The 12,602-nt window shown below is 36.4% G+C and overlaps 1 protein-coding gene across 3 annotated transcripts in view; it reads right to left on the bottom strand.

The window, feature by feature from the left end:
* The window catches only part of col16a1 (collagen, type XVI, alpha 1), a 73,392-nt gene that overhangs the window by 50,818 nt on the left and 9,972 nt on the right, over positions 1 to 12,602 (bottom strand). For all 3 annotated transcript variants that reach the window (XM_056249731.1, XM_056249733.1, XM_056249732.1), the window contains exons 3-8: positions 12,434 to 12,502; positions 10,531 to 10,648; positions 6,242 to 6,365; positions 5,073 to 5,354; positions 4,490 to 4,570; positions 831 to 905 (exon numbers count right to left, since the gene is read on the bottom strand). In XM_056249731.1, coding sequence (XP_056105706.1) covers positions 831 to 905; positions 4,490 to 4,570; positions 5,073 to 5,354; positions 6,242 to 6,365; positions 10,531 to 10,648; positions 12,434 to 12,502 — 749 coding nt within the window. The remainder of the gene's footprint in view (positions 1 to 830; positions 906 to 4,489; positions 4,571 to 5,072; positions 5,355 to 6,241; positions 6,366 to 10,530; positions 10,649 to 12,433; positions 12,503 to 12,602) is intronic.

The following is a 12,602-nucleotide window of genomic DNA, read 5'->3' as shown; positions in this document are numbered from 1 at the left end:
CAGTTCCTGCAGAAGAGCTCATTCAACTGCCTGCTAGTGGGATGCTTAATGGCCACTAACTGTGTCATTTTTATGTCGAATATCAGGATGAGAAATATTTATCAGCCTACATCACATCACATCTCATCTCTTCATCTATTTATGTGCTGTAATGCTGCTGGGTTGAACCATTCATGTGTTCTAACAAGGGAAATGTGCGAGAAACTCAACTGGATGCTGCACATTAGTATATTATTAGCATATTATTAACATATTTGCCTAAAGGGTAAACCTGGTAAACCTATTATAGGAAGATCACCTCTCTGGGCTTTAGGAGCACACACACAGGATTTGTTCTGTTTGCACCACTTTTAATTGTTGGTTTAATATGCACAAATGCATTTGATGGATGTCTTTGGTCATTGTGTATCTGTGCTGCATTTTAAAATGGTGTCGAATAAAAACAAAACAAATCAGTTTGTTTAAAAACACATCTCGAGGCCTCTTCAACATATTCCATTCTTGTTACTTATGAATGCATCCTGTTTGTACGCCCCCTTAATAGCTCCCACTGAGAGCAAGTACATGTGTGTCTTCAAACCCTTCAAACCATCTCAAGATCAGGATCCCACATTCGAGCACTAACAACCCCTCTCTTAATTTCTGTAAGATCTATTCATTAGAGGCCCTTGCACACTTTTAGTGGATAATGTTCAAGTGCAGCATCAGGAGATCGTGTTGCAAACGAATTAGTTTATGTGTTGTATCTCAATAATTGCATCTCTACAACCCGTTTTTGGTTAAACAGGTTTGAATTGCACAAGATTTTTAACAATTTAACACTTCTTTACCTGAGAGAAGGGATTGGGCACAAACTCCACTTGGTTCTCTGCAGCTCGTCGACTCTTGGGAGCATCTGGTGGGCACTATGGAAGCACAACGGACACAAGTCAAACCAATTTGATAATTGTTGATACTGTTTAAGTCCCCTTATTATGCTTTTTCAGATATTACCTTTCATGTGGTGTGTAATATAGCTGTTTGTGAATGTAAAATGTCTGCAACGTTGGTCAAAGTGCACGATAAATTGAGTTATTGTCTCCCAAAAAAACAAGCGATTCTGAACTGAAACAAGTCGTCAGTAATTCCAGTCTTTCTTCCTGCATGAACCTACGTAGGTTTGTAATAAATTTGCATAATGCCAGCCTGTTGAGAAGACGCTGTTTTCTGTGCTGCAAATGCAAATCCACTTAGCATGCACTTCCAAAGGATGTGAGATGGTAAACCTATCGCCATCATTACTGTTCATATCACGGTGTATACAAGCGCTGAGCCGAAATTCAGATATGGAAATGGCCGTTTCATTTCTGACACGCGCTGTAAGCGGTAGACCAAAGACCATCTGACCAATCAGAGCAGAGTAGACTTTCAGAAAGGAGGGGTTTAGAGAGACCGAATCCTTTATCAAACCATTTTAGACACTGTGAGAAAAGAAGTGATACTGCAATGTATATTATGAGAAAATGTATGTGTTTTTACTACCTTGGATACATGTAAACCTATTGTAGGGAGACCACCTATTGTAGACCTCCAAAACAAAATTAAAATAACATAATAAAGGGGGCACTTTAAATAAAACTATTTCATCAACTGAAATAAACTATAAATATTAGCTGAAAAACGTCAGAAATTAGAAATGCTACTTAACTAAATGTCTGAAATAAGTTTAGGTTGAAACACTAAAATGACGACACGATTAAAAAGCTAAATAGCTTATATTAAAAACACTAACACTGATAAAAATGCTTAACTAAATTTGATAAAACTTAAACGGCAAATATAAAAAAATAAAAGCTACTTCAAAATATGAATAAATACCATAATAGTACATAAATAATACAAAAATAACATTAGATTTCATGTACTGTAAATCAAAAATCTTTCTCATGCACACTTCCTGGTATTGATACTTTGAACAAATATGGTCTTTCAAGACATCTGTGACCTAAGACATCATTTCCTCTGCGTCTCAAAGATGTAATCGCTGACTCCTCTGCTTTTAAAAAGCAATGTTAGAGCACATGCTTTTGGGGGAAATAGTTGCCCTTGTTTCCATTTTAAACACTGCTCGCAGGGAGCTTTGAGCATTCGCCTCAAAACAACAAGAGCACAAAGAACTTTGTTGGCTCACATTCACATCAGAAACCTCCATGTTTCAGTCACATGGATTTAATTCATATATTACCTCACAAAACTGGCAGGTAACATGTAATGGGAATAATCACTGAATCATCTTTTCAGAGTAAAAATGGTCCATCTGGCATGCAACTAATGACATCTAATAGTTCTTGGCTGTGAAATATCCTCTGATCCAAAATTGCAGCAAATTCAAAATACCAGCTCAGAGTTGGCTGTACCCATTCCCATGTGCTCTTCCTTTGTCAAATAAGTTTCACAGGTGACATTTCCTGATCTGTACCTTCTTTACTATTCAGTTTGTGGGTGGCTGGATGCTTTTCATACAGGCTGCTGAAGTTATCTGCAAATGTGACGCATTCCTGTGAGCCTTTTTGATTCAGCAAGTCTTGCCAAAGCTCTGATCAATTCAGTGAGGAGAAACGCACCAAATTCCAAATCCTCAAATAAAGCAGCACTCCCACATCGATGACTCAGGCGCCGTTCCTCCACCACAGCCGTCCCGATGGAAGCTGAGCCGTTGCTGGAGCTTGATCCATCAACTACAACTACAACACTGATTTTTTGACAGAAAGAACGCATCCATTCCCTTAGCAAAACATGAGCTTTGCCTCCGCTGTGATCATTGAAAACATGTGCAAGTGTTTCATCAGCTTGGCTGAAATATTACTTTACAATGCTGGGAAAAACACTCACCTTTTTTTGATATATTTTTGTATAAATATTTTACCTACATATACTTCTGTGGTAGGTTCAATCCATTAGGGTAAACCATCCAATGGTTTAATGTACATGCATGAGACCATACATTGTTAAATGACTCTGTATAGGAATCAACTTTTACTTTGTTACAAAGTTACTTTGATGCAAATTGCTTAATATTCAGAGAAGCAAAAAAAAACGTATTTTTCTCTTATTTTCACTATTACAATTGGTTACACTTTATTTTAAGATGTCCTTGTTACTGTGTAATTATACATTTTAGTAGGCTATTGAGTGATATTAATTAAATACATGCAGTGTTAGGGTTAGGATTAGGTTTGGTTTAGGGTTAGTTGCATGTATTCGGGGCTTGACTAACTTGTTTTGCTCACCAGCTACTGTGGTTAGTGATTTTATTCGAATGAATTGCATTGCATTAACAATACAAGCTTTTTAATCTTTCTAAAGAGTTGGAGTTTCTTGATTTTTTGCTACATATGATTATCCCATCCAAAGAGCACCTCAAGCTAACATTTTGAGTCCTGGAAGCGCTCCTCTACAGACATTTGATAAAGCATTGCAGGTGCATTTTGAAATGTTTTAGGGCTGTCACTTATTTTTGTGATCGAGTAATCAGTCGATTATTGTGATGATTAAACAAGTAATCCGATCTTTTTATGTGGGAATACAAATTTACAATAGCCTTTAAAATGGCTCAAAATACATATTTGATCAAAAATATAGTAAAAGCTGAATTTTCAGCAGCCATTAAACTAACAGAAAAAACTAAATACTATTATAGCAATTATTAATATTTTGGAATAGCTTTTATTTTAACATTTTCAGTTAGTTTAGTGATTGTGTTATGTGCTGTTGACATTATTATTAATTTTGTATTTGATTTCAATTTAGGTTTTTTATTATTTTATTTTAGTAATTCTAGTACTTCAACAAACTTATTTCAGTAACCTGCCAAGGCAATCATTTCCATTTTTTTTAAGTTTAAGTTTAAGTATTTAATCTAATATTTATATTTCATTTTGTTTAAGCTTCATTTTAATTAACAATTTTTTAAAAATAATTTTAGTAAACAATAACAACACTATTCCTTAAAATATCTAATCAAACAACTTAATTCAATGGTTTAGTTAGTTTTTTCTTTTGTGGTTGCCCAAAAAAATGCAGACAAACATTAATTGTGCCTTGACATATCCTTTATGCTACAAAAGGAAATTATTGACAGTGATTTATCAGACAAATTAAATGTTGATAATATGAAAATGGCCAAGTAATTCCCTTTTGTTACTGTACAAAATCTACAGTACAAAAACAGACTTGGATAACATTTTCTATTTTTTTGTCCATTCAATAAACATTGTCCAGACAAGTGTTGTTTTTGTTGTGTACATCTCATTTAAAACTGGAATAGGTACATATTTCTATTAAATCAGCCGTATATTATATTCTATCTATATAACAGTATACAAAGCCATTTAAAAGCTCATAGGTGCCAACCACTAATAGAAATGACCTCACCACACCAAATATATTTGATATTTTGCTTAATACCATGTATAAGAGCATTTTCTGAGGTTTTAACAGACTTTATTACCCGAGCTCCAGGTATCTCACAGCAGGCCTCCTGGATCGCCAAAGAGGGGTCACAATACACCATCACTTGCTGAACATCAATCTGAAGAAAGAGAAAAAGAGAATGCATATTAAAAGCAGACCAAGAACAGAGAGAATTAGCTTTTTAAATGCTGGACCCCCCCTGCTTTACATATGACCCTTTACATGATCATTTCGCTAAGTGGTTGGATTAACAAACGAATTAATTAGTAATGGATGAAGCTCGTTTAGGCTACCACGGGCTGTTCTTTTCATCTTTTTCGAGCTGAGTGAGCTCAGTAGTGTTAGCCCTGAAGAGAAGCGCCTGTAGTCTTCCTGTCTCTCATACATCCACAGACACACCCCTGCCGCACTTCCCCTGCAGACAGGACGCCTAAGGCAAAACCTGCGGGAAGCCGGCTTATAGGAAACTTCGACTTCCGACTACTCTATTAGCATTGTAGCGCTTAATTAACAGAGGAGCTGGAAGATTCTACAGTCGTTCATCTAATTGACATCCTTGTACTCTAAGCCTTCTAAAAAAAAGGCTTACAACATTTGTAAGATTCACCAGAGGTCCTCACCTCCGCAGGGGCAGCATCAGTAGCCCTCATACCCAACAGCGTGTGTCCATTGATGGGCAATTGGCCACGGAGCTCCAGAGGCTTGTTCTCGATGGAGCTGCAGTCCACATGCAAGGAGGCCGCATTACTCTGCAGGCTCAGAGCCACCTTGTGCCAGCGCATGTCCATCAGGGATTCCACACCGTCACCTTCGAACACGCATCCCACCATGGACCCTTCGGGGTCAGTCCCTCTCGCCCGCAGGGCAAGGTTGCCATCTGGACCATTCCAGTCCAGTGAGAACTGAAGAAGTGTGATAAATAGGGAAAAAGAGCGTTTATAAAATGTGATTTTGTTGAAGCTGCAGTACAGGGTCCAAATGTAGCTTTTTCCCCATACGTTTATTGGTCATTAATATTTCTTTCAGTCATGTTTTTTTTATTGTTTCATAACAATACACTACCGTTCAAAAGTTTGGGGTCAGTATTGTTAGCGGCGAAAATTCAGTTTTAAATAAATGCTGTTCATTTGAACTTTCTATTCATCACAAAATCCTGAAAAAAAACAATGCATCATGGTTTCCACAAAAATATTAAGCCCCACAACTATTTTCAACATTGATAATAAGAAATGTTTCTTGATCAGCAAATAAGCATATTATAATGATTTCTGAAGGATCATGTGACACTGAAGACATGAAAAAAATTACCTTTGAAAATATAATCAAATAGAATATTTTTTTATGCTATTACTGTTTTTACTCATGATATACTCACTTTAAGATTAAGTTTCCTGTCTTAAGATGACTTTATCTTTATATATATATATATTAAAAAAACATTTTTGTACTTAACTTTAACTTCTTTTGTTTATGTGCCAAAGCCAAATTTCTCACATAAAAAGACAATTTGTTCGTTTTCAAAACATAGCGTTAGTTTCTTGCAGTAGCATAATAATCAAGCACTAGCTTGCTGTTAAATTGAAATATATTTTACTAAAAACAGGATACAAGAATACTATACATGAGTCACGGTTAAGCATGCTACCTTCTGCACCACTCAGTCCGACACAAAATAATAATATCTAACAAATAATCAGCGATTCAAATTTTATGATTTAGCATGCTGCCCTATAATTATCACTTCCTGAAGACACAAATCTATAAACTTGAGGGGAAAGTGGACACACACCTGAGGATACCCGCGCTCATCGGATATCTGGAACAGGTAAATGTTGTCTTTCAAAGATTTCTTCTTCAGCAACATGGTGAAGACCAGGGTGAACTCCTCTGGAAGTCCATGAGGAAATACTTGACTGAGGAGACAAGTATGTGGTTAGACTGCAGCACACGAACAAACAAATAAACGTGGAGCAGGTGGGTTGTAATAGTACAGAATCAGTCTGAATGGTAGCAGCAGTGGGAGCATCTCTGCATTAATGGTGCTGTGGATACAGATAGAGGGATAACCCCTGACACTAATTTTGAAGAGAAATGCAGCTCAGCAATCCTCATCTTCATTCTCGACTTCTATCTCTCTCTAGATAAACAGTTTGCCTGCCTCTTGGTGGGTCAAGGGCAGACAAACTCCAGGAATGTGTTTACCATCCCAAATACACACACACAGACTCAGTGCTGAAAAGTAATAACAGTGAGGCTGTCCTCCTTACGGAAAAAATGAAATCAGGCCTAAGCACTAGAAAGAGAGAGAGAGTTTGCACAGGATGAAACTTGTTATGACTGGGGGTGAGGTACACATTGTTTTCAAAGATTTCTTGTCGATATTACTGAACAAAACTACTCCACTGAAAGGGCCATCATAAATCAAAGATTAACGATTTTTCATTTCATTATTAGAGATAGCAGGTCTGAGACACTTTATAGAATAGAGGTGCATAATATATTGGTGGCCAGTAACAAGGAATGTTCAGTAATTATTATGGAAATTTTAGTCGATAATTTGTTACAGTATATTTTATTGCTGCATTTTCTTTTATATAATATGTGCGTAAGAAATAAAAAGCCTCATGTGCACGGTGTGTAAGTGTGGCCTTTAAAACAGCAGTGTAATATTTCTATTTCATAAAGAACACACTGAAGTTCACACGTTTTTTTGTGTTTTTTTTTTTCTAAAAGAAATTAAAATTGATCAAAAATTAAAAAGACATTTCTGTCTTGACAATTCTCTGATTGTTTAGCATGGTAGAGGACATTGTTGATGTGTTCGGTCTTGGCCGTATGGATCCGCATAATCAGCATATTAGAATGATTTCTGAAGGATCATGTGACACTGAAGACTGGGGTAATGATGCTGAATATTCAGCTTTGCCATCTCAGGAATAATTTACACTTTAAAACAGAATATAAAAAATATCATGTGTATTTTTTAAACAAATAAATGTAGTCTTGGTGAGCATAAAATACTTATTTCAAAAACATTCAAATATCTTACCAACTTCAAACTTTTGAATGGTAGTGTATGTGAATCAAACAAACACACTTGTTGCAGACCCTCCCAATGATATAAAATTCATATTGTGATTTGTATGGCTTTTCAACAAATCCTGCTATGGTTATTGTGAGCATTTTTCATAAATCAAAAACAGAACATTTCTAATTTGTTAGCTAATTAAAAAGAATTAGTCATTTCCACTATATTAATTGTAAAGAACAGTGCTTTTAAACAACACTTATTAGGTGTCCAGTGAGTAGTTTTAATTAATTACCTAATTAGCTAGAAAACGCAAAATCCTTCATTATCAGGATCAGCCACAACAAGCTGCTGATTATCTGTTATTCTTATCAGCCCACAAATGTTGTGTACTTCTTCTCGAACACAAATACAAAGACACGTGTAAACACACTCAATCTCTCTCCCAGGTGAGGTGAAATCCTAAATAAAGAAAAGCAAGAGGTAGACAGTTCTATTACAGGCTAAGTCTAAGCTAAGAGAATGACTAACACAGAGGTGGCCGAACAATTTATACACCATCTGCAGCTATCACATATCAAAGACCAGCTGACAAGACTTTACATTGCACTTTATCTCATAGTAAGAGAATATAGGAGAGCATTTATATAGGAAGAATCTTGTCTCTCTCTCTCTCTCTCTCTCTCTCTCTCTCTCTCTCTCTCTCTCTCTCTCTCTCTCTCTCTCTCTCTCTCTCTCTCTCTCTCTGCAGTAAGCCGGCCATGTCGAGTGAGTTTCAAGTGCTGGCTCTTGCTCTCTCTCTCTGGCAGAGAGATAAGATTTAGAGCGGGAGAAAAAGAGCTCAGGTTTCAAATGGGGAAAGCACCTGGGGCTCTGGAAAACCCATTCTTAGAGAGGAACTCCCTGATGATGTGGGGATTTGGGTATGCCTGTGTGTATGTGTATCTTTCAGAAGGTCAAACCGTACAACTTTCAACCAAAAGACAACTATTATTGCAGCTAAACGATATGAAATGGAGAAAGAAAGCATTTTGGAAACTATACATAAAACATTTTGGAAACATATATTAGCAATTCCGACCACATTTTGTGGAATTGTTAAGATTTTTTTTCTGAAACTCCATAGGAGTTGTTTCAAACGATGCACTATATGCACTTATACTATGCACTATATACTCTTCTATTCTATTCTGATAGTCCCTCCATTTTGCAAGGAAAGCTGTGACAGTTGAGAGCATGAAATGTCCAGCATTCCACACTTTTTAGTTTAAAGGAGATATATGTAAGAAAATGTTTTTATTGCCAATGTGGCAACATCTTGTAGGAAAAAAAAAAAAGGAAAAAAAAGAAGACTTCCCCGACTTCAAGGTTATCTATGAAAGCCTGTATACTGATTTTTATGTGAAGTACTTTGCCAAGAAAATCAAAAGGATATGACGTTTACGCGCATACGAGAGCTATTCTATAATGTAATGTCAATGTGTCATGCAATAATTCAAATAGTCTCACATAGCCTGATCTGTAGTCTTTAGTCTTACATACACTTTATAATCAAACTATTAAAACAGTGTATTTTTGAATGACCAGTAAATTGCAGAACTGGTGCAAACGTATCATAAGAGATGAGTTGATGGTCTCGCCAGACTTCCACCAAACATCTGGATCCAAATTCCTAACCTTTAAGTAACATTTCTTGCAATGCACCATCAGCACAAAGATAAGCTGCGTCAAATCCTCATGTTTATTTGCAACTGACAAGCTGCTTTCTCCAAAGAGAGTGGCAGAGAACAGCTATCATCTTATGACAGGGAGATAAACAGCTGCTCAAACACTATTAGAGAAAAAAGGATCACACGTCTAAACATCTGAATACTGGATAACTAGTATCTTAGAGGGATGGATTTATATATATATATATATATATATATATATATATATATACTGTATATACTCTCTCTACATTATGTATCCAAGCATCCCATAGAATGTGATGAAACCAATGTAGCTACTTGGATCTTATTTTAAAAACAAATTTAAATGATCAGAATATGTCCCACTTTGCCTGTAGTCACCATATCTTCCTTCAAAAAATGATAGAAGATTGCTAGAGGATTAACACTTATTCGATTAGCATGAGATATAAATCTGAAAGTTACCCTGTACAACACAAAGTTATCTAACCTCCTCAGGGAAAAGAAGTTCTCCTGTCCAAATAGGGCTTTTGAAGGACATCATTTTGTGTGTGTGTGTGTGTGTGTGTGTGAGTGTGTGTGACAGAGAGTGAGTTCATGATATACTGTGTATACACTGCAGATTGAGGACAGAGCAAGTACAAAAAGAGTATAAAAAGCTCTACAGTCCAGCACAAAAGCTTCAGTATTACTCTTCTGACCTATTTGGCTCAAACACTCAAGCTCTCGTTTCTGTTAAGTCTACATGAGAAAAGGATAACAGGAAATTCTAATAAGTAGTCTAAACCAATGCAAACTGAACTTCTCATCCCAACATAAAGTACCAGAGTACTCAGAGGAAAGAGAACACCGTTAGCTTATATCATTGACATTTTTCATTTATGCGCGGCTCAATAAAAGCATTGTCATAAAACGGATTGTTACTGTGGCTTGAGGTCTCACCAAAAGCACTTAAAGTTATTGTTAATAAAACATTTAACAGCGTTTCTGTGTAAAAGCACAAAGCAGCATGTAATCTGCTGAAATGTTTATTTGCAGAGAGATGGACGTAACATAAGGAGGAAGTCAAAATCTCTCTGGTGACATTATTGTGATTCTTTCATGATGCTACTGTAAATGTTAAACCAAATAACAGTCAACAGCCAGGAATTCAAGGCTTGTACTGACCTGCTGATACTTTGGTAGTTCTGCAATTATATCTTATTGAACTGTATTGCTTTTAGAGGATGAACAGACTCCATAGTCTGAGAGAGACCCCTAAAGGGTCACAGAAAAAGACGGAAATAGCCATTCCCTCTGTCCAAAACTCTGAGTAAAAATAGATAAGACAAATAAGAAGAGGAAAGGTAAAACATTTACTCTGTAGGTTGGATGAGTTGGACTTTCCCAAGGCGAAGGATGACAGGCCCTCTCAGATTTCGGATCTTCTTGACCTCGCTGTTCTTCAGCAGGGAGAAACGGCGCGCCAGATTGAAACCTGCAGATCGGACGATCAATCCATTTACCACCCCACAGGCAAATGAAGAACGGGCTGCTATTTGACAAGTCCTACGCTATGTATCATCTCTGCTGTGGCAGTTTTCAATTCATGTAAGGCCAAAGGAGGAATCTTAAAGGATTAGTTCACTTTTAAAAAAACTTTTGCTGATAATTTACTCACCCCCATGTCATCCAAGATGTCCATGTCTTTCTTTCTTCAGTCGAAAAGAAATTAAGGTTTTTGATGAAAACATTCCAGGATTTTTCTCCATATAATGGACTTCCATGGGAACCAGACGGTTCAAGGTCCGAAAGACAGTTTCAGTGCAACTTCAAAGGGCTTTAAACGACACCAGACGATGAATAAGGGTCTTATCTAGCGAAACGATCGGTCATTTCAAAAATAAATAGAAAAGTTGAAGTTTAAAAAGCACAAATGATACACGTTCGTGACTCTCCTGTTCGAACTCGTTCATCAAAATGAACAAATCTTTTTTCGAGTCATTTCATTCATTCAACGAACGAAATGAACGAAATGACTCGAAAAAAGATTCGTTCATTTTGATGAACGAGTTCGAGCAGGAGAGTCACGAACGTGCATCACAGAACAGAGCAAGGCCAGCATTTTTGTGCTTTTTAAACTTCAACTTTTCTATTTATTTTTGAAATGGCCGATCGTTTCGCTAGATAAGACCCTTATTCATCGTCTGGTATCGTTTAAAGCCCTTTGAAGCTCCACTGAAACTGTCTTTTGGACCTTGAACCGTCTGGTTCCCATGGAAGTCCATTATATGGAGAAAAATCCTGGAATGTTTTCATCAAAAACCTTAATTTCTTTTCGACTGAAGAAAGAAAGACATGGACATCTTGGATGACATGGGGGTGAGTAAATTATCAGCAAAAGTTTTTTTAAAAGTGAACTACTCCTTTAATACTGTGAGTATCTATATCTAGAGAGTCTATTCCTTAGACTGCGTTATGGGCAGTTGGACTTTTATTAAGTGTATTAAAAGGCTGGAATGATTACAGATGGCAATGCATTTACATAATTATACAGAGTGAACATCTTTCCCATTTTTGGATATACTGTGTGCAGAAATAAAGTGGCAAAGTAAGATGCAGCACAGCCGAAGGGAGTAGAAGCCAGTGTTGATATAATAATAAGGAAAGCTTCTTGAGCATCAAATTAGAATGATTTCTGAAGGATCATTTGACACTAAAGACTGGAGTAATGATGCTGAAAATTTAGCTTTGCCATCACAGGAATAAATTACATTTTAAAATATATTCAAATGGAAAATAGTTATTTTAAATTGCACATATATTTCACAATCTTATTGTATTTACTGTATTACAATCAAATAAATGTAGTCTTGGTGAGCATAAGAGAGACTATGTAAATTATATATATATATATATGTATAATTGATTTTAAAAAGCATTAAACAGATTGGGCCCTAAACAGTGTTTCTGCATTTACATAAACATAAAATCATGAGGATAGGGATAGTTTGCTCAAAATGAAAAGTGTGTCTACTCACCATCATTTTTCTCAAACCTCATATGCATTTTGAGTCATGATTTTTAGTGAATAATATCTTTAATTTGGTCTGTTCCTCATACAAAGCTATGATGTTGCTTAAAAATAGTTGGAATACAGTGTACAAATCATATGGACTTTATGAACTAAATATCTTCTTTTGTGGCATGACTTGAGGGTGAGTACATGACAGAATTTTCATTTTGGCTACTTTAATGAAGGTCCAAAAGCAGCCGTCTTTACCTGTAATGTTGTGTCTGGCAGCTTGAGGAAACTTCCAGTCTTCTACTTGTATGGACGGGCAGCTGACACCTGCAGAAACAGAGAAGCAGTCAAGTTGCAGCAGATCTTGTCCTGCCAACTGTGAAAGGTTTTGCAAAAAAACAACTTGTACAACCAATCATGAAGTGTC

The sequence above is a fragment of the Rhinichthys klamathensis genome, unplaced genomic scaffold (assembly GCF_029890125.1).
Source record: "Rhinichthys klamathensis goyatoka isolate OS25496 unplaced genomic scaffold, OSU_Roscu_1.1 h1tg000060l_1, whole genome shotgun sequence".
NCBI lineage: Eukaryota > Metazoa > Chordata > Actinopteri > Cypriniformes > Leuciscidae > Rhinichthys > Rhinichthys klamathensis.
Note: the sequence above shows the minus strand (reverse complement) of the source record. Positions and strands in the feature narration are given on the sequence as shown.